The sequence below is a fragment of the Zeus faber genome, assembly GCF_960531495.2.
Source record: "Zeus faber genome assembly, chromosome: 4".
Taxonomy (NCBI): domain Eukaryota; kingdom Metazoa; phylum Chordata; class Actinopteri; order Zeiformes; family Zeidae; genus Zeus; species Zeus faber.
The window spans coordinates 31,836,241-31,862,176 of NC_137191.1; the positions used below are offsets into that span (position 1 = coordinate 31,836,241).

General features: G+C 44.5%; 2 protein-coding genes across 2 annotated transcripts in view; both read right to left on the reverse strand.

Moving 5' to 3' along the window:
- Positions 1–952: 952 nt before the first annotated feature.
- tmx2b (thioredoxin-related transmembrane protein 2b) lies at positions 953–8,600 on the reverse strand. Its single transcript, XM_079999611.1, has 8 exons — positions 8,352–8,600; positions 7,446–7,506; positions 4,989–5,102; positions 4,787–4,863; positions 4,590–4,696; positions 4,435–4,500; positions 4,196–4,325; positions 953–2,414 (listed from the first exon to the last, which is right to left on the reverse strand). Exons 1-8 carry the CDS (start codon positions 8,538–8,540, stop codon positions 2,241–2,243), a joined length of 918 nt encoding a protein of 305 aa, XP_079855737.1. The 5' UTR covers positions 8,541–8,600; the 3' UTR covers positions 953–2,240.
- A 1,042-nt stretch (positions 8,601–9,642) lies between these two features.
- slc43a1b (solute carrier family 43 member 1b) overlaps positions 9,643–25,936 on the reverse strand; it is a 40,472-nt gene continuing 24,178 nt past the window's right edge. Inside the window, exons 6-15 of the mRNA XM_079999152.1 lie at positions 22,658–22,750; positions 22,387–22,520; positions 22,091–22,230; positions 20,728–20,874; positions 19,535–19,570; positions 19,198–19,330; positions 18,942–19,071; positions 18,727–18,800; positions 13,830–13,953; positions 9,643–11,767 (exon numbers count right to left, since the gene is read on the reverse strand). Of these exons, the coding sequence (XP_079855278.1) occupies positions 11,540–11,767; positions 13,830–13,953; positions 18,727–18,800; positions 18,942–19,071; positions 19,198–19,330; positions 19,535–19,570; positions 20,728–20,874; positions 22,091–22,230; positions 22,387–22,520; positions 22,658–22,750 (1,239 nt within the window). The 3' untranslated portion in view covers positions 9,643–11,539. The remainder of the gene's footprint in view (positions 11,768–13,829; positions 13,954–18,726; positions 18,801–18,941; positions 19,072–19,197; positions 19,331–19,534; positions 19,571–20,727; positions 20,875–22,090; positions 22,231–22,386; positions 22,521–22,657; positions 22,751–25,936) is intronic.

The following is a 25,936-nucleotide window of genomic DNA, read 5'->3' on the forward strand; positions in this document are numbered from 1 at the left end:
ATATATATATATATATATATATATATATATATATATATATATATATAAAAAATGTTTTACCCGAAAGGGAAAAATCTGGTTCCTGTCTTACAAGGAAGGACTGACCAGTCATGTAATTGAAACATTCCCATTGGTTTTCAGCCGAGGCAATAATATATCGGAAAACCAGCCCTTCATTTCCCATTGTCTCAACTATTTTTTAAATTTACTTTAACTTCCAGAACGCCAATTCTTACAGACCTTTGATTACAACAGATCAGATAGGAAGGGGGGGTAATGCGATATGGAAGTTTTGTAGAACATTTGACTGCGTATGTTCCTAAGTATTTTTCCAGGTGCATTGTAGAGACTGTGAACAAAGCGAGCAGGCTAGCTCAAAGGCCCTTTAAGCCAGGGAGTAAAATAGTCACTCTATCGGTAATTCACATCTGGCATTGTACTGTGGAGTCTTTTGCTTTTCTTTGGTTAAATAATTGCATCAAACATTACACTTTGCTTTATTTCATCAGAAGTGCGCTTTCTAAGACTTTGTTGCGGTCGATGGAGAGCACAAAACAGACATAGTTAGCTATTGACCATGGGAACTGCCGGTTAAAATTGAGTGAACGTAAGGGCCTTTCCTCGAGGTTTGGAACAAGACGCGGGCCAATGTCTACCAAACTTCAATGTCCCTTTGACAGACACCGTGAACGGGGAAGCCTTTTGGGATGGCGCATGGAGCGGCTAGTAATGACAGGGCTGGGATATGGATTTTACAAATTCGATGCAACAAAATTAGTGTACTGTAAAGCTTTGTGTATGCGAGTGCGTTTGTGGATGTCGTACGTGCGTGTGTTTGAGGGTTGATGAAAATAAAATAAAAAAAATCTAATGATTATGCGTCCTCACTTGTGCATTGCATGAACCCTTGAACGCTATTTCCTCGGTTAGTTTCAAAGAAGGAGTCACAGGGTTCTCATATGCACAATGTTTTATTTCCTCGGGATGGGGGGGGGGGGGTGTTTTCCACTAGTCTTCCTCCGCTCATACGTGGGACCGAGGTCGTTGCTTTCACACAATGTGTCGATCAGTGCAGTTCAAAAAGATCAAGGACATTTTGTATGTCGAGCAACAAAACAAAGATACAGCATGGTGAAGTAAAAGCTTGACATAATTCAGTGTTAACACAAATATGTAGAAAATGATAGAAAAAAATAAAACAAGAAATTAGACTGTTAGGTGTGTTAAACTGGGCTGTAGTCTGGTAGAAAAGGATTTTAGTGGAATGTTAACTGGATATCAACAAATGAAAGGTTAGGGAATGGATGGAGTGACTTTTCCCCTTTAAAAAAAACCCCACTATCCACAAATTAGAAACAGAAAACCTCCTACAGTGAATGTTTTGTTACGTAGAGGTTGCTGAGACTAATTGTTCCACAAAGGCAGCGAGAGGGGGAAAAACAAAAACAATCTCAAACAACTGTTCTTCCAATATAACAACATACAGTTGAACTACACTCCAGAGAGGTAATCATAAAGAAATCCCACAAATAAAACATGCTCCTGTTTGATCATTGGTTAATCCAATCAACGGCAGGTGGTGTGAAATTTCTGACCTTGCTTCATCGAGGCTTCTGCGAACACGAAGGTGAAGTGACTGACATCATTAGGTTGGCTAAGGTCGTACATTAGTGATCTGCCTAATAATAAGAGATGTAATCATAGTGACTCTGAATAACGATTTCCTGAATAACTTCTGACTTGAAATTGAAACTCCTGTCAGCAGTGTGGAAATTGGGAACTGCTCGATGACGCAAAAAATAATTTACTTTCCTGTACAGTTGCAACTTAAGTTAGTGTAAAATAAAAAAAAGTTTAAATTTGATAAATCTAAATTAAGTTACTTTAAAATGTATTCAAAACACAACATTTTTTAAATCAGGATATGGCATCAACGATTCCCTTATCAAAAAAACAATCATGCGCACTTCAGCTAACCAGTAAAAATGTGGCTTCGCAGAATGAGCTTCACTCTTCCCCATGCAAACATGAATACACTACATTTTCAGATTAAAAAAATAAAATGGCTAAATGTGTGTCCCCAATTAGTAAGTAGGTTTTAGGTAAGAGGGGTGGTGGGTTACAGAGTTACACAGTTCTAAACCCTCGTCTCAGAAGAAGCCGTGCCAACGCGGCAGACTCATGGATAGGGAGGAAGGGGAAAACAGGAGGTGACTTCCATCCCGTCGTGAACTTCGTCTTCATTTGTCCTTCTTGGATTCCAGCTCCTCCTGCTCGGGCTCCTCCTCCTCCTCCTCGGGTACGGGCGGGAACTGGGACAGGCCAGCAGCGTCACAGAGACTGGCCTTGCCCTTGCTCAGCTTCTTGGACTTCTGGTAGAGCTCGTTGAGGTTGAACTCCCTGATGATGTTCTCCTGGCGGGCAAGGGGGGCGGGGCGGGGCACAAGTAGAATTATTCAAAATGTGTTTTTCAAAAATACAGGAAGACATTATTATAATGTGAGTTTCGTCATTTTTGAAAAGAAGATTTATTTCTGTAAGGCTTAAGGCCCTAATATACTTGCTTCTAACTACGCGAACGCAAGATGGCTGCCCTACGTATCTTGTGTTCCTTTGGGGTGTTGGTTGTGCACACATTCAGAAATGAATACAGCGCACATGACAACTTGTGTTGTCATGTGCGTTGCATTAATTTCTGACCAGCGGGGGCAGTATAACAGAATGTGTTGAGCAGGTCTGCAGCAGACTCTGAACAAACTACAATGGTGGAAGGTTTTGAAGAGAAACTTTAATTGCTTGTCTGCAATAACAGCGATAAATGTGTCCCACCACACCGATTCCCGAATTGTCACGTGTTTCTAAAATCTCCACAAGCCGCCAAATTAGTTAAAAAAGCTTTCAAGAAGGAAAATTTGATTTTTCCAGATTCATGTTTCTTTATTCTTTTAAATCTCTCGACGTATTTTAAAAACAGAGTCTGATTTATAAATAGTAGATGAATGTTAAACTGTCAAGTTAAATATTCCTGTTAGAGTACATAGGGAAACACAGTTCACTTGCCAAGACACTGAACAGCGCCAACACCGATCAATCGTTTCCTTTAAAGCGACCATCCAGGTGAAGATCATTCCTCCATATTCTATGTGATGTGAAGTCACAATGTGAAACCATTCTGATAGAGTTCAACCTTTAAATCGTACTAGTTTTAAACACACACCTGGATAAATTGTTGTGTTGGGGGCTTAACCCAGGAAGAAGAAAAGCTGAAGTCACTTCCGTGAACAGATTGTTAAAGTGCAGGACGATGAGCCTTAGGTTTCACTTGTCTGTGAAAACTTTAATCTCCGTGTTGTTATGGATTATGAGAAGTGGGTGGCGGAAGCTCTAAATCATATTGCGGACCTTAATCTGACCAGTGCAATAGATCCTAGTCAGTGTAAGCAGCTCATACTGGACTACATTTTCCACGATGATACTTCCCCGACAGCGTCCCGAATCTGATATCGGCGTTATCCCGGACTTGGAGAACAATTAAAACAGCGGATTTCTACCTGAATGTGATGATGAAATGAAATGGAATTCGGAACCCTAGAGAGGTGCGGATACCAGCATTTTGTTGTGTAGTCTGCACTTTTAAACTTCTAAATAATTACACTTTTATAAAACATGTATATTCATACTGTTAAATAAAAGCTTTTTGAAAAACAAAGATTTTGTTTGTCGATGACGCTGTTCAACATTCTCTATAAACACAAGAACAATGCAGAGATTTTCCCATTCAGTAGGGTGTCAAGTGGCCATGTGGCAAGTAGCCATGTGCCTTTGTTGGTCCTCCAACCTATTTGCATTCTGGGAGCTGGCTGAATGAAGCCAAGCGTGGGGAAAACTTTGCAATCATTTTACAAGTTGACATGGAAACCTGCAAAAACAAATGTCAACAGGTCCGAGACATTATGTACGAGCACGGAGGGGTTTAAACATTTGTGCTGTACTAATATTGTACTGCGTTTAAACAGTGACAAGCTGCAGTAGAGTGGTAGGTTTTTTCAACAGTAAAGCATAAAAAAAATGTAAAATGGCTCAAGAACGTACACACTGCACAACTTCCTACTTTCCAACACGTTGGCAAAAATACAACGCTCTCAAATAATAATAACCTCCCAAGGCAATCGCTCTCCTCCCCTCATAAGCGTACCTCTGTGAAGCTCCAGGACACCGCCCTGCACTTTTTGTCCACCTGGGGGCGGCGCATCACTTCTTTGCCACCCTGGAAGAGAACCAGAGAGGGCAGCTGCTTGGAGAGGGGAGACGTTGACACCTTGTACCTGGACAGAGAGAGCACCAAAATAACGGTGAGAGAGGGGAGGGGCGTACTAGGAGAAAGCACAGCTATTGTGTTAAACAACAGGAATGTGAAAAGCGCAGGGAACTTACTTTTTGGAGACCTCACCATATCGTCCGATGTCAACTTTACCAAACTTGAGACCAGCGCAGTTGTACCTTTAAAAAAAAGAGGCCAAGGTTATTGGTGTGAGGGGGGGTGATAAAAACAGAACGGGAATGGGCGTTAAGGGTACAGTCTTTCTTACTTAAGGGAAAGGTCGGCGTACACGGAGGCAAAGGACTGGCACTCGGGAGACCAGTTGGCAAAGAACTCCACGATCCACGTCACGCGACCGTCCCTGTCCAGCTCGTCCTGTAGAGAGAGACACGGAAACAGATGGGTGGCTTGGGTGCTACAAAAGGGAGAGAATTTGGGCGTGGGGTGGTGATAGGTTTGGCTTACATCGATGGTTTTGTCACTAAAGTACTTGATGTACTCGGGTCCCATGTAGAGAGGAGGTTTGCACGTCATCAGAAACACTGCAGAGTGACACATTCAACATCGGTTAGGGCTAGGGTTTAGGGGCAAGGGCTGGAGCTAGGTATAAAGGTATAAGAAAATATAAGTATTTGTTTTGTAATTTGAGTCTACTAAGTCCTCTGACCTATGCAGAGCGTCAGGTAGAGCAGGCCCATACGGATGTCCAGTCTGAAGAAAAGGAGGACGTTGGCCACCTTGCTGAACAGGATGATGTTCCCCACGTGCTGCTCCACAGTTACTGACACACAGAGGACATATAAATTAAAATAAATAAACAAATAAACAAACAAACAAACAAACAAACAAATTAAAAAAAAACACAGGAAATGAGAGTCGGTGCCGGTCATGGTGACGAGTGAATTACAGGAAGGAGAAAAAGAACGCTTCAAACTGGCACAAAATCCATAAAGGGAGAGTTCAAAATGAACTCAACGACTCACAAACCTCCTCTTCGAAATACGTCTTTGAGAAAACTGTCTGAAAGCCTGTTATTATTAAAAAGGACCCTCAGGATTTTTATTTTGTATTTTATTTTATTATAAGATACAATTTATTAGATGCTGCACCATTTTTTGAAAATGGCTAATATGATATATGTATAATGATGATAATAATAATAATAACAGATAGAGCTGCAGGCAATACACAGGTAAGTCGTGTTAGATACAAATTACACTTTTCAGAGTTCCCCTGAAACACACCATCACTTCATATCGACACCAATTACAAATGCTGGAGTTCCCACGGAACGTAGCATCAGTTTGTGCTGTTGCCAATCTTTACATCAGCATTAGTACTAAAACAAGTTACAATTTTCCGAGTTTTCATTGAACAAAGCATGGACTGATGTAATGACGTGGTGATGATTCTCTGTGACTAATTATAGTTTTCAGAGTCCTGGCGACACGCAGAATTACTAATACAGGTAACAATTTTCCGAGTTCCATGGAAAGCATGATCGTAAATCGTACATCCAACAGTCTGTATGTTAAAACTAGGGTTGAGTATCGCTTGGGTTTTTTCCCCCAATACCGGTGCTCAAAATATACTTTTAAAACGGTACCAGTGCCTGAACCGATACTTAAAATGTAAAAAAAAAAATGCACAAAACAACGGTCAACGACATTAAAGATGGTGAGGATGATATGAATTGTGATAAATAAACAAATATTAAAGTGTGTACATTAGCTATACAGTTTCTATGTCTTTCTGCTTTAATAGGTACACTGCTAACATAGACACCAATCATTGAATAGCCTTTGCCCACTGAATAAAGAAATTAAATAAATTATTCAGAAAATGGTTTTATTTAACAAATTGTACATGACATAAATTAAAATGAAAAATAATAACAATAATAATAATAAGACACAACTATGAGAAATGTATTAGTTTTATTTCCCAGCTTCCTTTAAAATATTTTTTCTAAACAACAAAAAACATCTCTTGAAATAAAAAAAATATCTGGGGGAAAACAACTAAAATAATTAAATAAAAATATAGATAAAATATGGCAATTTCAAATAACTCTAATGTCTGTTGTAACCTTGTCTGTCTTTTTAAAAACAATTCCAGGACAGAACTGGTAGTGACGGACCTATCACTTTAAGATATTGCATTATGTGTAATGTAGGAGCCCTGTCCATGCATGGCGGAGAGATCGCTGATGAGAGCCCATACACTTGTTGCGTGTTACTACTTTATCCCAAAAATAAGAACACTTCTGTCCCCAAATAAATGCAGGTCCACAGAGTCCTGCCTCATGGTGTCTCTGTGAAAGGAAATCACTTTGTGTGGAAGTTCCGTTTAAACGGATTAAACACTGTATGTCCCCTCAGAGACATTTCATCAACTTTATCAGCTTTTGGGACAAAAATAAATAATAACCAAAGAGGATTTGTCTAATTCATTGTGTTTTAGGCAGTCCTTGGCGATATGTTTATCGCGCATGTTCACATCGCGATAACGATGAAAATACGAAATCGGGGCAAATACTTCAATTAACAGCTCAGGCATTTAAGTGGCACCGACATACTGCCACGTGCAATACCGGCACCGGGTTTCAGTACCCAACCCTAGTACAACTGGGTTGAATGCCACAAATTAAGGAGGGACACGACACCGGGTTAGATGCAAAAATGGCAAAAGTGATAAAATATCAAACGAAAAGCTGGGTGTTGTGTCAGCTTGTCTTAACCCAACGCAGATACTCCCTGGAGCAAACATTACAGATCGATGGAGTCTACACCATGCACCTTGCACAATGCGAATGCAGGGTCCACAACATAGGGCTGGACCCCGCGTTCGTATGTGATTTCCTTAAGATTCAAGAGGTTTATCTTGAGAATGTTAAGGAAATCATATTATTAGGGGTCCAGCCCATGGAGTTTTTCTAAATATAACAGTATATTTAATCTTTTTATGTCGAGTCAAGTTGGCCCCCATCAAGCCAGAAACAAACAATAGCAGAATACAAAGTGAGATCAACAGCATTTATTTTAAATTATTGTGTGTGAGATAACAACAAAAATTGTAACACTATGTGTCCCTGCCAAAATGAAAGGAAAATGCGTTTACTCACTGGCTCTCCTGTTCTTCATCATGACGATGGCACTGAGGAACATGAGGATCTCCACCTCCCTCTAAAAGGAGAACAGAGTGAACAAGTAGGTATCTAAATATAATTTACTTCAAAATGTCAAACCCATTCTATATATACTTTATATTATTGTGGGATAACAGTGAAATTAAGATTAAAACAGTTATTGTACATTTTTAACTTTAACTAGTAATCATTTTCTGGTGGCCCCCTGAGACCTTTTGAAGGCGCGCACACACACACACACACACACACACACACACACACTTACTTACTTACTTACTTACTTTATGGTCACATAGAAAAACCTTTGACAGTAAGATGAGCTGTAATTATCTAAACTTTAATCAGCACTCAATTTTATTTTTGAGTGATGGGAGCAAATCAGGACAATGCGCAACGTATATAGAATATAATTAAAATGGCTTAAAAACTGTGAGTATACAACTACAACGTAAAAAAACCCACTGAAGGTATGACATGAACACAATATTTCTCTATGTATGATATATTTACTTGCATCAAAGTGTCGTGCAAACACAAATTTTGCAATAAGATCCGCAACCAAATTGTTATTTTTATATTATTCCCCAAAAACACGGTATATACGCTGTTGCATACAGTTTATACATAGCGACAGAATTTGATTAGTTATGTTTATTCATCTATTTTGCTCTTCTTGTATTTCGCACTTGCGCCGTACTTGTATGACGTATGTGACAATTACAAAGGGAGCTTATGTGCAGCCCCGTTGTCATCAACCATGAATATAAACATTTTAACTCGTGTGTGTGTGTGTGTGTGTGTGTGTGTGTGTGTGTGTGTGTGTGTGTGTGTGTGTGTGTGTGTGTGTGTGTGCGCGCTAGTGTGGAGGGGTTCGGCACCGACCCAGTCGAAGTCACAGGGGTTGCCGTCCTCTCGCTGCGTGGTGAGGTGGTCGCAGATGCCGGGCGTTTTGCGGACCGCGAGAAAGGCGACGGACATGAAGAGCGATGCCACATAGTACGGCTTCAGCAGCCACTTGTACACCTGCGGCAGATGGTACAGGAACGCGAATAAAGGCGTCAATAGCGCCATTTTCTATTTGTCTAACGAACAAGCTGAGAGGGAGCGGGTGGAACAGCCGCTAGCTCGCGTTTCGAGTCTGTCCAATGAATAGAAGGAGCCGTTTAAAGAGGCGGAAGAAGAAACGGAGGTCATCGAGGACGAACGGCCGAGGAGCGATTCCGATTGGTTACTTGCGGCGAAGCGCTTAGCGGTGATTGGTTCAACCCGGGCACGGCCCGCCCAATAGAAGTGCTTCTGTGTCATGCCGCATTCCAGCGAAATCAGCACTCGGAAAAATCCGACCTCCGACTTGGGGGAAAAGTAGCCTGGGAACAATACAAATCTGCCGTCTGACCACCCCCCCGTTCAAACACATTTCCACGGGCCAATCACAATCGTTTATTTAACATGGGACCGGTTTGATACGTTAACGATGCAGAGGGCGCCGTTGACGCACCTTACCAAGATGTCTGCCGCTAACGTGGGACGGTCTGTTGAATTCACCATCGCCGTTGGGTCACCTTACCAAGATGGCTGCCGCTGATTTGGAACGTCTTGTCAAATCCGCTATCACGAAAGTGCTGTATTAAACAAACAGGACGGTATATATATATAAAAAAAAAGCTTTTGTTGATAAGAAATATGTGTTTACCGTACTTCTGACAGGGTTTGATAAAAGTTTAATTGACCAACTCACTTGTTCTGATTTGTTGCAGGTTTATCCAATTGCGTCCACAGACATTTTTGTCTGCCCCGAAATTAAAAATGAATTGAGAGATTCCAGACTAATACCCATTTGCGAATTGGTGTGGCGATGCCAGGCTAGGGAAACATTACACGGCCGTGTACATCGGAATCCCAAATTGGAATTTGCTGGTAGATTATATATTTGCATTTGAATATTTTTTGCATGGACAGAAAAATGACATAAAAATATATTTCAAATGTAATTTTCGAAGACCTTGTTTTATGTGTCTCTTCTGTCCAAAGATAATGCAAAATGGAATTTTTAAGTCAGTTCCTTCACAATATAATTCAAGTATGCAATAACTGAGTCAAAATAATCAGAGAAATCAAAGGCATTCGATTCAGTTCACTTGGGGTGAAGTTGAATAAATAAACACAAACATGAAACATTTCAGACAATCAAATTTACTTATTTTGTTTTTCTTAACATTTATACACAGCAAAAGCACGGCAAAATAAATAAAACCAAAATTACACATTCAGCTCAAACTGTCATATTGACCCGTGAGTCATTTCTGATGTTCTATCCATCTATTCTACAAAAAGAAAAAGTCAACATTTCCAACACAATTCATTCTGATTTTAATTCAGAATATACCCTAAACCATGCTTTAGCATAGATGTTTGTTTTTAATTATTATTGTGCAATAACAGCAATAGTTTAATTGAATTTCCGTCTTTATCAAACTCTGATGCCCTGCCTTTTTATGAATTTCAGACATTTCTTTTAAAATTTTCTAAATATTGGCAAGTGATCAGAGGGAGCAAAGTCCTTAACAACTTCATATTTGTTTTTTTCCCCCAAAACTGCCATATTCATTTAATCTGATGTCATGTTTATGCAGATAATTCATTTTACAATGAAACACTTAAATATAACAATATACCGGTAGATTACAAAATATATTACAAGGGATACAATCCTGCAGATGTAAAATAAAATACAAACAGCAAGATTTTTTTTTTTTACTGTCTATGAAGTCTTTACACACCTGCCCTTGACAGGCTCTTAATATACAAAGTTGTATGTACATAAATGCCCCAAATTGGATTTGAACCCCAATCAGCACTACCCTTTTTGGGCAGTTTTAAGCAGTGGTATCCTCACTAACTGTATTTTAGTATTGAAGGATAGGTTTGCGATTTTCCAACCTAGACCTATTGTTGCTTCTCATCATTTATAACTGTTCATCGCACAACCTTGCTGAGCGCTTTACTATTTAGAAACTTACCACTCTGCTGCAGCTTCTGTGCACGGCGCAGCACTGTGCTGAAATGCAGTCGAATGGGGCAATTTTTTAAGCCTTTTAAAAAACATGATTGAAAAATAGCAAACCTATCCTCTAAGGCTGCATAATCATCTTTTTCCCCCTCCAACTTCCCTGAATAATCAAGGTACTTTAACCTAAACAGATTGCACATTTTATTGGCATGCACAAACAAGCATTGCACTGATATATCATTCAATAATTGAATTAATCTCTTTACGATTAAACATAGCCCCCCAGATAGCAACTAACTATCTACAGTAGCTTGACGGTAAAAATTCCTCTTCCATCCCTTTCTTGTGTCATCCATCCATTCATCAGATGGATCTTCCTAAAGTAATTGCTCAGCCGTCCATATATTCAACAGACCCTACATTATTTTGTATTACAAATGATGTTGTGCCAGCACAGAAACTAAAAATGAAGAAGAAAAAAAAAAAAAATCGAAATTAAATTAAATAGAAGTCTATGGTCTGGGCATATAGGTTCTCCTCCTTTATGAGCCACCTCCAAACCTGGCCTGTGATTGGCTGAGAAAAGTCCTTCAGACAATAACACACATTCACAACATTTCAAGTGGAAAAAAAGTGCAATGACAAAGAACCGCCACCGACAACAAAATGTAGGCAAACTAATAAAAATATAGCAATGACAATGACATACTAACACACACAGTACACAAAGAGTGCAATTTGGTTTTGGCAGTTGTCAGTTGAGGATCCTCTTGATGTTGGACCTTGATGAACATTTAGTGTCCTTTCCCAGTAATTTTAATAGTGGTTCGAGCTAATGAGTTTCCACCCTGTTACAAATAGCTGTGTTATTAATCTTGTTATGTTTGTCTAAATTCCACCGTTGATCTGCTTATCTAACTGGAATCAGGCCGGTACAGTTTACCTTTTGAATGTGTACCTAGATAACTGAATCTGTCGTGCTTGTGTGTGAATCCAACTTTTTTACAACCGTCCGATGCTTTCAATCGTCTTCCTGAGAAATACCAACCTGATTCTCGATCTACGCCATGTGTCCGTTCGCCAAGGAGCCTTTTGCATGGCCACCGTTAGCGACGCTCTTTGCTTCACCGGCCTCCGGCTGGTTCAGAGGAGTTTTCTCCTGGGCTAATCGGTCGGCGGCCAGCCTGTAACGCTCCTTCTTCTCAATGGACAAGTTTCTACGGTGATACAGCAGGTAGCCAGGCAGCAGGAAGCCGGTCAGCGAGAAGATAAGAAGGCCTAAATTGATCTGTTCATTGGGGGAGAGTGGTGTCAGCTGCATGTTTTTTTTTTTTTTTTTTAACCTGTGCTGTCAGCATGCTGGGCATACAACACATAGTATTGGTATGCCAATGCATTCAGGACAGAGTTAGTCTGCAAGTGGAGTTCAAGTTCTCAACCTGCAATGCAACTCTTTATTAATTATTTAATCATCATCATCAATCAACCAGTAGGGTGCTGGGGTGCACTCGAAGCAGGTGTGGTGGTTTGTGTGTGTGTGTGTGTCAGTGTGTGTGTGTGTGTGTGTGTGTGTGTGTGTGTGTGTGTGTGTATGTGTGTGTAAGATGTCCACCGGTGAGTGTACATGACTTATCCCCATTGGTATTGGTGTAGAAGGTTGGTATTATGTCGTGGCGCCTTCAAGCAGCGGAAGGGGCCCCGAAACCCCCCGAACTCCGCAGCCCCGTGGACACCCTACGGCCGCAGGAAAGCCCTGGGTACCCTGCCTTGCGGCCACAGAAGACCCCCGGGCCCCCAGAGAAGCCAGAGGGCCGTGGAGCAACCCCACGCCCAGCTCCGAGGAGCATGACCCAGTCCCAGGGAGCACGATGAGACCCTGCACCCCAGGGGCGCACACATACAACCAACCCCCGGGTGCAGGAACAAGGCGCAGCTGCCGTAACAGAACCCGGGCCATGTGCGCAAGGCACGGACCGCGGGCCCAGATCCGGGCCCCACGGCGACAGACTGACACCCCACCCAAGCCGCCCGCCCCACGGGCGAGCCGGCAGGACCCCCATGCCCACCCACGCCCCGCACAAGGGGGAGGCCTGCCCCACCGCAGCCGACCAGACGCCCCGCCTGGCGTGAGTGACAAGTGCCCATACACGTAGCGGCGTGTGTCCAGTGCGGGGCACCTCGATGTTACAACCCCACCCCTGGTGATGCCAGCAGGACGCCAGGTATACAGGCCCTCCGCCACCCCCAGCCCCCAGGGTGCCCGCCGCAGAGAAGCCACGCCGCAGAAGCAAAAGGCCAACAGCCGGCCCCCACACCCCAACCTACACCGACAAGAGCAAGCAGTCCCCCCAGGGGCCCCAGAAGGCACCCGGCGGCGCTCTCCGCAGCCCCGCCAGGTTGCAGCACATCCCAAGCCCCCAGGCGCAAGCCGTCAGGCCTTTAGCCAGGCCGGGAGGGGGGTCACCCGACCGCCCCCCAGCCAACCACGTCTCCACACCGACCCCCCCCCAGTGCTCAATGTGTGCTGTTGGTAATTGCAGTTAAAATTGCGGGGTTGGGGGTGCGAGTCCTTCAGGCAAGTCGAACCCGAATGACTCGCACCCCTCCTGTCCCGCAGACCCTGGTCTGATGGAGTGTTGTTCAGAGTAGGATTGGTGTGCCAGTGTATGTGATCTAAGCTAATGTGAGTGGGATTAAAATTTTGGGACAGGCGCTGGGGCAGGAGCGTCACAGGCAAGATGGCAGATACCCGCAGCATCCCCACCCACATAGCTTGCACCCCGCCCATCCCACAAGCCCATGACCTATTGTGTGGTGTATGTGCTGAGTATGAGTTTTGGCACTGGGAGAGATAGGCGAGTCGCGACTGGATCGATCCTGGGGTGCAGCAGGCCAGGGAGCAACCACGCAGACCCCCTCCCCCTGGACCCAACCGCGCCCCAGTGCACCCACCTCTTGTACCTGGTGGCAACCTACAGCTATCAGCCAAGGGCGCAGAGCGTCCGCCATGCGCCTCCACCATGCGCCTCCACCATGCGCCTCCACCATGTCGATCAGGCCCCTGGTCAGCCCCCAGTCGCCAAGCATGCGGACTACAGAACAGATGACGGCAGACGCTACCCCCACCCACACCCCGACCCCCAGCGACGAGCGCCCCGCACACCGAGAGCATCAGAGGGTAGGTACCTCGGCAGCCCGGTGTGATGACAGGAGACTGTGATGACAGGAGAATGATCAGCTGCATGTATAAGTGTATGTTTTTCTGTGTGTGTGTGTGTGTGTGTGTGTGTGTGTCTGTGTGTGTGCGTGTGTGCGTGTGTGTGTGTGTGTGTGTGTGCCAGGATCCTTACCCAGTAAGGGTCTCCATGGAGGTGTCCAACCATCAGTATGAAGAGAGGCTGTTGGAGAAGTGCGAACAAGGCACTGACCAGAGACTGCATGCCTGTCAGTGTACCAAAGTGGTTGGCTGGATAGCTGGAGGAGGGAAACACCATCAAACAAGCTATTAGTAATTTTCTACCTGAATAGGACAAATACTCAGTCCGATGCTTTGAATAGTGATTGGAAATTGCACACTGCAACACTTATGTTTATATAAATTGTTGAAAAGTTGAGTCTAGTAGTGTCGTGGTGCAGGTACCTACCCACCTCTCTTGGGAAGGATTTACCGTAGATAAGGTAGATCATATCTTCTATATGCATATATTATATTCGTATCTAAGTTGCACCAAGCGGTGTCTGTTAGAACTGTTCAATCTGGCTAAGCCAGTGACTTCTGGGAACAGGCTGGATGACTTTGTTGTTGTTGTTGTTGTTTCAGGGGCATTCTTTTGTAATGACTGGCTGACAACTACATTTACATCATTACATTTAGTAATTTAGCAGACGCTTTTATCCAAAGCGACTTACAAGGGAGAATAACACAAGCTACATTGCGACAGAGACATTAGTGCAACAACTACGTTCTCTTTCTTTTTTGTATTTCTTTGTAAAGCGCATTGTGTTGCCCTGGTATGAAATGCGCTCTATAAATAAAGTGTGACTTGACTTGACTTGACTACCATGAACATATTGGCGACAGCTGGAGAGACAGCAGACGACTGGAAAGACAGTAACCGGGGCAGGGAGGGTTAGCAGCCCAAACTGCTGCTCCCAAGAGGGAGCACCCACAAACAAGCTACGGAAAACCCTAATGAAGTATACCCCGAGGGGTGCCTGAGAGGGGAGGTGGATGAACACACCAATAGCACTGATATACAGGCAATGACCCATGGTAACGGAATGACGACGATGAGTGCAGTTTGTATATGTGGCAAAGTCTGCAAGAACCGGCATGGCCTGAAGATCCACCAGGCCAAAATGAAATTCTTGACAGGGAAGCAGATGGGGCAACGCACAGGTCCAGTACCTGGTGAGACACAGGAGGAGCCAGGCTCGGAGTCACCCCACAATGCACAGACCCTCCATGCCCCACTAGTCCTACCCCAAGTTAAGCACTCAGAACATCGCCGGGTCAAGTGGCCTGCTGCCAATAAGGAGAGAGAGTGGCTCCAGTTTGATGTGAATGTCGACCAAGCGTTTGAAGCTACTACGAGGGGGGATGCAGACTAGAAGTTGCGGACAATATCTACAATGATCGTCAGCATTGGCGCTGAAAGGTTTGGCACAAATGAACAACGGTCAACCAAAGGTCCAGGTGAATCAAACCGACGGGAAATCAAGATCAGCCAGCTACGGCGTGAGCTCAGACTCCTCGGACGTCAGTACAAGAAGGCAGGAGAGGAGGAAAAGGCTGGTCTGGCTGAACTCCGTAATATCCTCCGGAAGCAGCTCACTATCCTCCACCGAGCTGATTGGCATTGGAGGAGGGGCAAGGAGAGAGCCAGGAGACGTGTTGCTTTCCTCACAAATCCCTTTGGATTCACCAAGAAGATCCTCGGGCAGAAGAGAAGTGGCCAACTTGCCTGCACTGAAGACGAGGTAAACAACTACCTCAGCTCCACCTACAGTGACAGTGCAAGAGAACAAAATCTTGGGCCATGTAGGACTTTGATAACCCCGCCGGAACCCAGCTTGACATTTAACATCAAGGATCCAACTTTGAGAGAAGTTGAGGAGGTTGTCAAAGCTGCTCGAACCAGCTCAGCGCCAGGCCCTAGTGGAGTGCCAAATGTCGTGTAAAAGAGGTGCCCCAGACTCTTGAAGCGACTGTGCAAGCTCATCAAGGTCATCTGGAGGAGGGGGAAGGTGGCACAGCAGTGGCAACACACAGAGGGTGTATGGATTCCAAAGGAGGAGAGCTCAAGCACCATCGAGCAGTTCAGGGTCATCTCACTCCTTAGTGTCGAGGGCAAGTTATTCTTTAGTATTGTTGCCCGACGCATGACGGAGTTCCTCCTGAGGAATACCTACATCGACACCTCTGTGATGCATTGAGCATACAGGGGTTATCACCCAGCTGATCCGGAAGGCACGTGAAGGCAAAAGAGATCTGGCGGTCCTCTGGCTTGACCTTGCAAATGCCGATGGGTCGATCCCTCACAAGCTGGTGGAAACCTCAGTTGACCGACATCACGTTCCAGGCAAGATCAAGGACCTCATACTGGACAATTACAGCTGCTTCGGTTTGAGAATCACCTCTGGAGAAAAAACATCTGCATTTCTTCGGCTCGAGAAGGGCACTATCATCGGATGCACCATCTCTGTGATACTGTTCGCCTTAGCCATGAACACGCTGGGGATGTCAGCAGAGGTGGAGTGCAGAGGCCCAATCACCAAGTCAGGTATGCGGCAGCCCCCTATCAGGGCATTCATGGACGATCTGACAGTGACCACAACATCTGTCCCGGGCTGTAGATGGATCCTCCTAGTGCTTGAGCGTCTCATCAGCTGGGGCCGGATGGACCTCAAGCCAGCCAAGTCCAGGTCCCTGGTTGTGAGGAAGGGAAAGGTCACTGACCGGTTCCACTTCTTCATAGGAGACACCCAGATCCCATCGGTCGGAGAGAAGCCAGTTAAGAGCTTGGGCAAGATCTATGACTGCACCTTGAGGGACACCGCGGCACTCAGAGAAACCACAGACTGGTTGGGAACATGGCTGACAGCAGTGGACAAGTCAGGTCTGCCAGGAAGGCCAAAGCCTGCATCTACCAATATGGCATCTTGCCACGACTTCTCTGGCCACTGCTGGTCTATGATGTGCCACCGACCACTGTTGAGCACTTCAAGAGGAAGGTCAGCAGTTTTCTGTGGAAGTGGTTGGGCCTACCACGAAGCCTCAGCAGCATCACCTTGTACAGGAGGAACAAGCTGAAACTGCCCTTCAGTAGTCTGGCAGAAGAGTGTGACCCGGGCAAGAGAGGTGCTGCTATACAGAGACTCCAGTGACAGCAAAGTCTCCTCAGCTGGCATAGAAGTGAGAACTGGCAGGAAGTGGAAGGCTCATGAGGCTGTCGACCAGGCTGAGTCATGACTGTGTCACAATGAGCTTGTTGGAGAAGTGACATCCGGATGGGCAGGGCTCGGCAGCAACCCGAGACCTTGATACAACAAGGTCCAGGGGAAAGAGACATGCCAGATGATCCAGGAAGAGGACTGTGAAGGGGTGGAGGAAGCTTGCTGCAGTAGGACAGTGGGGATGCGACAGCAGGGGGCGCGGACCCGATGGGAGCAGGAAGCGGCCCAGAAGATCTCGTGGTCAGACCTCTGGAAGTTTGAGCCACACCGCATAAAGTTCCTTGTCCAGTCGGTCTACGATGCCCTCCCCAGCCCGTCCAACCTCTTCCGTTGGGGCTTGGCAGATACTCCACTGTGTTCGCTCTGCCAGAGAGGAGGATCTCTGGAGCACATCTTGAGCTGCTGCCCAAGAGCCCTGGGAGAGGGGCGCTATCGATGGCGCCATGACCAGGTGTTGAGGGGGATCGCAGAGGTCATCAGCACAGCCATCTCGTGCAGCAGGCAGCAGCAACCAGCTGGGCAGTCCATCGCCTTTGTTAAAGCTGGGGAGAAGCCGCAGCAGCGCCCGAGCCAAGCAGTAGGTCTGCTGGCAACAGCACGGGACTGGACCCTGAAGGTTGACCTTGGGAGACAGCTCAAGTTCCCGGAAAACATTGCAGCGACCACACTCAGGCCAGACATGGTCCTGGTGTCAGAAACTACAAGGCAAGTGGTCCTGCTGGAGTTGACTGTCCCCTGGGAAGACCGGATGGAAGAGGCCTTTGAGAGGAAGAGGGCCAAATATGACAAGCTGGCAGGCGAGTGCCGAAGCAGGGGATGGCGGACCCGGTGCAACCCCATCGAGGTTGGGTACAGAGGTTTCGTCAGCCAGTCACTCTTCAGAGCACTGAAGATGCTGGGAGTGAAGGGACTGCACAACAGAAGAGCCATCAGATACATCACAGACGCTGCAGAAAAGGAGATCCACATCCAGATGGCTGTGGATCAAGCGGTGTGATCCGTGGACACATGCTACTTAGACACAAGCCGGGAACTGATCACCCCGGCTGGGTCGCCTGGGGGAGGGTGTATGATGTTGAAAGACCTGAAACACCCGATGATCCCAGGTCACATCACTGATGATGTTTCTAAGTTGCACCAAGCTGTGTCTGTTAGAATATTAAGACCAGCAAAATTAATTAATTTCACCCTGCACAGATATAGAATACAGTATTGCATGAGAGAGAGAAAATGTTAGTATATTTGAGACTCAACACAGACTTGACGGATTTTAGTCTCAGACTTGACTCGTACTCAATAGATATCAGACTTGGATTTGGATTTAACAACCCTGCATGATTCACACACTGTCGGTTATTTTGTAGACTAAGTGATATTCCATTAACATAATCCCTTACATATCAGACCTTGTCATAATGTTATTCTGTTATTACACTAGGATGCATGCATTTATTTTTGGTACTGAGACTGCAATCGCTGTCTCAGAAGGTCGCAGAAGGTTGCAGATGGTAAATGTTAGAGTAGATTTATTTTGCGTACCCCCTAGGTCGGCAACTTTGACAATAGTGGCACTAGAGGGAACTTTAACCCGCTTGACCAATTCTGCTGCTAAGGGGTGAACTTTTTCTTACACTGCTTGTTTGGTATGCACGTTTATCTTAAAATAGCAATTTAGTAAGCTATTTAAATGTGTGTGTGTGTGTGTGTGTGTGTGTGTGTGTGTGTGTGTGTGTGTGTTCTAAGATGTATAGTGTGTACCACTGTCCCAGTTTCAGGTGGTAGAGTACTCACACAGCAGCGTAGAGACCCCCGCAACAGGAGTGGATAAACCCTCTCACCACAGTATGGAGCACAAACGACAGCACCTGGTTGAGTGTGGGGTGTGGGGTTTAAATAAAGAGTGAGTGAGTGACTGAGTGAGAAAGAAAGAAGAGAGAGAGAGAGAGAGAGAGAGAGAGAGAGAGAGAGAGAGAGAGAGGTAGAGATTATTATTTATTTTTTCCAACCTGTATAGGCAAATTGTCAATCAAGGAAATAATTCCGAAGGCGACCAGGAGTATATTGGTGAAGATGAAGGCTCTGATGGCATTGGTCAGCTTCTGGATCTTCCTGTCCCTCTTGGGGAAACCTAATTGGCTGAAGGGGAGAAATATAAGGGAGAAATCTATCATATCATATCATATCATATCATGTCATGAATCTATCAATTTACAGCCACATGCTAGTCAAGACCCCCCCCAACCCGAATCCCTTTTTTCATACCTCTTCTCTGCGAGGGAGCTCACATTGTCCTCCTCACACTGCTTTATCCTCCAGTCCATGATGTAGCCAATCAGAGGGCAGGTTATCAGACACAGCAGCTGGAGCGTGCCGAAGATGGAGGAGTAGAAGCTCACTGGAGGAGAGGAATGGAGCAGATGGACATGGAAGGACAGAGTTAGTGAGGTGCACAAGAAGACAGGTGGAGAGAAAGGGAAAGAGAAATGAGAGAGACACTGACAAGAGTGCTCATTCATAGAGGTCATCGTGTTGAGGGGTAGATAGATTGCGAGAGATGGGTACAGTAAGAAACGTAGACAGACATGTATGCAAGTCTCACCTTGCTCCTCAGCCTCTGTCACCATATCTTCAGAAACTGAAATCAGATTGAGAATCACAATCTCATTGTTAACCAAGTATACTACACTCAAGCAACACTCAATTACTGTTGTTGAGGCAACACTGTAATTACATAGTTTGTTTGGTAAACATTGTGTGCCAAAGCCAACAGTCCTGTACTGAACGATTCAGTCTGAAAATATGAATTCATTGCTTGTTTTATGTAGTGACGTCCATATTTTTTAATTATTAGACGCAAATGATCATTTTGTGATTTTCACTATCCACAGAGCAGGGGTCTACCTTGGTGGATAGAGAAACAGAGCAGTATAGTATTAACAATTTGTGTTTATTTTTTCAGCCTGGCTTATAATAACATATTATATATCTAATGCATTGTTAATCAATTTATATACTCAGTTATGGTGCTTAAGGTTCCTGTGTGTTTTTATTTTAGATTAAGATTTATTTCTGTAAGTTTAGTTCCATTAGTAGACTGTTAGTAGAAACGTGTGTGGTCTTTGTGTAAAAAATACAGTGAAATCTACCTTTTTCTTGTTTTCACAAATATAATAAAGATGTCACAAATCTGAAATATGGTTTGAAATGCTGTTTAGGTCTTTTTTAACAATCTAGTCCAGTTTTGACTATAGGTACAGTAGTATTTTAGTTGTTTTTTTAAGATAGGTCTTAAATGGCCTGTGTATAGAAATAACAGAGAAATATGCCTTTTCTCTGGTTGCACAAATAAAATAAAGATTTTGCGAATCTAAAATAGGGTTTTATACACTGTTTAATATCAACACAATAATACAAACTAATTACCATGTGTTTTATTGAACTTCAGCATGCACCAGTTATGTCTGTCAGACACAGTATATTATCTATATTATATATATAAAAAATCTGAGGTTATTGAACGCACCATAACATCAGAAGCTGCGAATCCGCTCGCTTTCAGCTGATTACTGAAATAAACGGCAGCTTTTCTAGTGTTAATGGTTGGAGTTCAACATGATTTTTTTGTCTAAAATATTTTTTTTATATTTCACTAAAATAATTTTGACATTTTAAAAAATTGGTGGACCCCCTGCAGTATCGCCACGGACCCCCTAAGGGCCGCGGAACTCTGGGTGAAGACCACTGGAATAGATTTAACATGCTTGTATGTGAGAGGGAGAAGTGAGCACTCACGGTGTGGATTGTTTTTGGTGGCGAGGAACTCCAACATCTTGTTCATGGCACCCATAAAGAAGATGAGCCTCAACTGGGTCATCGCCATGGTGATGAGACTCCACAGGAAGATGGGGGAGCACACGGAATGAAAGAGTGGAACAGAACCTGCACAAAAAGTTTAAGCGCTTGTACCGTTCAACTGGTTGTTTAACTACAATTCCCTGACTTACATACTGAAATCACATATTTAGCATATTTAACACTTTTGTCAAAAGTGTCTCAGTATAGGTGTATTTGCCATCAGTCAAACAAACTCTAGATGGATAGTGATTCAGCCATCCTGACACTAGGTAGAAGCTTGCTCCATCATTACATTGCCAAGGATGAGAACAGTTTTGACTGGGAGCGACTTCTGAGACACTGTAGTGGAGCAGAATGAATGACTGGGAGTTTGGAATCTGACCAATTTTCGAAGATAAGGAGCGGCGGATTGATGTATCGCCCAGTATCCGATTTCTTAAATTTGATGCAAGCAGAACTAGGTAGCCAGTGAAGAGCCCGAGCGAGGGGGATGACTTGACTGGGACAGTTTCAGTTGGTTGAACGTTGGAGGAACTGCAGCAATTTGTGTCTGATGGTGCAGACATAAAGCCCAGCCAGAGGAGATTTGCATTAGTCTAACTTGGAGATGACCAGTGTCTGGACATGGAGTTGTGCTGCGTAAGTCAGGGAGGGCCAAACAGCAGTGTTTTGAATAGAAACAGAAAGGTTTGAGTAAAGGCAATTGTTCCCAGGGAGAAAGAGAAATTCAGTCTTATAAAGATTGAGCTTGAGGAGGTGCACAGACATCTGATATCTTTGAGACAGGCAAAAATGTGTCTTTCAATTTGAGTGTGTGTAGGTTCCCCCTTGAGAGATAAAATGTGTCATCTGCATAGTAGTGGAGAAGCCATGGGGGGTTAATTCCGGAGCCAAGGGATCAGGTGTCGAGGGAGAACAGCGAGGGCCCCAAGATTGAGCCCTGAGGGACAGAGAATGACCTTGTAGGAGCGATTATTTGAGTCAGCTGCAAACAAGGAAAGTGCAGATGATGAAATGCAGAGTCCAGAGAGGATGGAAAGGAGGATTTGGTGGTTGACTGTATCAAATGCAGCAGACAAGTCAAGGAAAATAAGGGGTGAGGGTCTAGCAGTGTGCAGGGTCTCTGCTTCCGATGCAAATGGGCGTCAACATGTGCCGTCAACATGTGTTAGGAACTGGAACAATATTTCAGCAACTGCCATTAGTCAAGATGCAGCACTGACACATAAATGATAATGCGTCAGAAATCAGCTTGTTATAGTCCCTTGTGACTTTGCCATTGCCTGTGGTATTTACACACCCTGCCCTCCACTGGGGTCGGAGGTGGACTCCTCCGGCTGCTTGGGGGCCACCGTTTCCTCCACCATGGCCACGTGGGTGTAGCACTTCTCCCCCGTCACCTGGTCCTCCATCACCACCCCGCTCAGCTTCACCTTTTTCCTGTCGTCGGGTAACACAAACAATAAAGAGAGGGAGAGATAAAGAGAGTGCCATGATCGTTAACGACACTACAAAATAACTTTTTACTGAAGTAATGTAAATGTGTGTGTGTGTGTGTGTGTGTGTGTGTGTGTGTGTGTGTGCCTTCCTACGAACGTGTATCTGATTTCCTCAGGCGCTGGGAAGGGTTCTACAGGCCAGTTTAAGAAGCAGTTGAGAAAGACCAGGCAGGCCATTCCTGACCACACCCACATGATGACACGGAACGACACGCCCAGGTCGTAGATCAACTACAGAAAGAAAGACAGAATTTTCTTTCATTGATGAATATTATATATTCTTTCACTGCGCTATGTATTATCACTTTTGATGTATTCATTTACGCGCATGTGTGTGTGTGGGTGTGTGTGTATGTGTGTTTCAGCACCTTGACGCCAGGGAAGGTGACTGCTGAGGAGGCGTAAGAACCAATCATCAGGGATAGGATGGTGGAGCGAACATTACTAAACATGTTGGGCAGCTGGAGAGGGAGAGATAGAAAGAGAGAGAGAGAGAGAGAGAGAGAGCAAGAGAGAGAGAGAGAGCGAGAGAGAGAGAGAGAGAGAGAGAGAGAGAGAGAGAGAGAGAGAATGGGAATATTCGTTTCAGGATAACTTCTGAAATATAGCATTCCAAATCAAAAAACATAAAAATAGACAATCTTTCTTTCTTTTGATATGAATTTACGTAATGTTTTAGTGTTCTTGTGAAGACGTTAAAATATAAATTAAGACTACTTTTTTTTTTTTTAGTTTTGGTAATTGAGAAAATATTTTTCTGTATGTTGACATTTTTCTGTCTCTTTATTTCTATACAGACTTATCTACACATAATACTGTGTTTAACACACTTGTAGTCTTGGTAGATGTAACAACAAAGTAACTGATTCCTGAGGTATAGGGGTATAGTCATATTTTACTCATGTTTAGTTAATTTATTTGCTAAATACTTTCACTTGTAATTAGCTACAAGCAAGTAAGAGTTCAGATGACACTCAATTCTTTCGAGGATTACACCACACTTCACATGCTTAACCAGCAGGTGGTGCTGTAAATGATCTGAATGCATCCAGGACAGTTAAAGCAACACTATGTTACTTTTTTTTACCTTAAAATAACAGCTTCAGAATCATTTTGATGGTACACTGACTTGTAATATGGCGAATATGGCACCTCTTCCATTCCCACCCACCCACCCAAATGCTTGTTATTGCACTATGTAACTTCTGTGTGCAGGAAAACCGCAGGAAAAGTGTGTTACACTTTACAGCACTATGTCATTTCCTTGATGTTTTGCTCTGGCAATTACTTTTTTAAATTATGCTCATAAAAACATAGCCCCTCCACCTCCCTGACAGCGCGGATGATGATGAGACGGGCCAGTGGTGCGTCTGGCACCTCAGCCGGCACACGCCGGCCCTCACTTTCATTGCACCACAGGGTTTGTTTCACTCTCTGACTCGCGCATGTGAAACGATCTGCTGGGCCGAGCACATCTGGTACCTACACTGGTAGCGGAGGGCCGATGCGGGCGCCCTCTCTCCCCACGGCTCGGGGAGAGAGGCTCCGGGTGAGCAGTGGACTGAGTGCTCGCTGAAACGGTCTGTGCAAGGGGCCCTGTGACCTAGGTGTACATTATATTTGCGTTGGAATGTAGAGTGATTTTGGAACGTGATAAGGTTCTAATTTGTCGGATAAAATAAATTATTTTCGGACACAAGTTTTACGACAGTGATGTAAAAGTGCAAAGTGCAGAACAACATACCCCAAAATGACTCCCAAATGATGGCTGGTACACAATCACACAAACAACACAACAAAAAGTTAGGAAATTGACTCCCAAACGTTGGAGGCTGAAACTTTTATGGGTTTTATACAAGCTGCCACTATATCTCTTCCACACACACAAACATGCAAGGCAAGAACATTATCATCTGAAATGTGTTATATTTTATCTGCCCTGAGATATAATGGACAAACCTTGGACCTGTGCGTCTGAATTTACATCTAGCTAGCACTCTTGTCATGTAATGCCGATGGTATTTTTGGCTCAGAGGATGGAGTTTCCTGATCTATCTGTGGGACGTGAAGTCTTAGAAATGAAAATAGAAATGGGAAGCTGACCAGTGACTGATCTCTGTCACGGCTGATGTTTAATTACAGTAGCGCACCATGATGGAGTGAGAACCTTTCTTCCAAACCTTCCAAACTAAAAATGCTACATGACAACAAAAATACATTGTAAGACAGAACAGGGCCTGTTACGGCCGAGGTTTTAACTGGGTCTGAGTTTACAGTAGCTTAATCCGAGCACTTTTATAAAAGTACACTTTCGCCACAATGAAGTGCTTGCTTCTAGACTAGAAGGATACCTTATTGGCAAATTGGCAGGACATGACCTCAAATCTCAAGTTTTGCCAACATTTCTTGTTTTGCCCTCTAAAGGAGGGTTTGCTCATGGTCGTTTCAAATAGATCGGGTGGGCAGATTGTAATTTAGCCTAAAGTAAAATTGATATTGATACTGATATGTTGGTGAAAAAAGATATATACACCGATCAGGCACAACATTAAAACCACCTGCCTAATATTGTCTAGGCCCCCTCGTGCCACAAAAACAGCTCTGACCTGTCGAGACAGTGACTGCACAAGACCTCTGAAGGTGTCCTGTGGTGTCTGGCACCAAGTCGTTAGCAGCAGATCCTTTAAGTCCTGTAAGTTTCGAGGTGGGGTCCCCATGGACTGGGCTTGTTGTCCCATCCCACAGATGCTTGATCGGAGGCCAAGTCAACACCTTGTACTCTTTGTCATGTTCTTCAAACCATTCCAGAGCACTTTTTGCAGTGTGGCAGGGCACATTATCCTGCTGAAAGAGGCCACTGCCATCAGGGAATACCATCATGAAGAGATGTCAAAAGAAACAAAGTAACATCCACATGAATGCCAGGACCCAAGGTTTCCAGCAGAACATTGCCCAGAGCATCAAACTGTCTCTGTCGGCTTGCCTTCTTCCTATAGTACATCCTGGTGCCATATCTTCCCCCGGATTATAGATGCACACACACCTGGCCATCCATATTATGTAAAATAAAACGTGATTCATCAGACCAGGCCACCTTCTTCCATGGCTCCATGGTCCAGTTTTGACACTCACGTGCCCATTGTAGGTGCTTTCTGCGGTGGACAGGGGTCAGCATAGGCACCCTGACCGGTCTGCAGCTACGCAGCCCCATACACAGCAAGCTGTGATGCACTGTGTGTTTTGACACCTTTCTATCATATCCAGCATGAACCTTTTCAGCATTTTGTGCTACAATAGCTCTTCCATGGTATCGGACCAGACGGGCTGGACTTCGCTCCAAAGACGCATCAATGAGCGCATGGGCGCCCATGACCTGTCGCCAGTTCATCGGTTGTCCTTCCTTGGACCACATTTGGTCGGCACTAACCACTGCATACCGGGAACACCCCACAAGACCTGTCGTTTTGGAGATGCTCTGACCCAGTCCCACACATCAGCTTCAAGAACCGACTGTTCACTTGCTGCCAAATATATCCCATCCCTTGACAGCTGCCATTGGAATGAGATGATCAATGTTATTCACTTCACCTGCCAGTGGTTTTAATGCTGTAGCTGATAGGTGCATACGTATATATAATTTTGAATGA

What these genes read in the sequence shown, in the direction of transcription:
- tmx2b (XM_079999611.1), bottom strand. Translation starts at nt 8,540, where the DNA reads ATGGCGCTATTGACGCCTTTATTCGCGTTCCTGTACCATCTGCCGCAG. An exon ending in TTAGTGACAAAACCATCGAT is followed by an intron (nt 4,697 to 4,786) that starts GTAAGCCAAACC and finishes CTCTCTCTACAG; the next exon opens with GACGAGCTGGACAGGGACGG. An exon ending in TATGGTGAGGTCTCCAAAAA is followed by an intron (nt 4,326 to 4,434) that starts GTAAGTTCCCTG and finishes CTCTCTGTCCAG; the next exon opens with GTACAAGGTGTCAACGTCTC.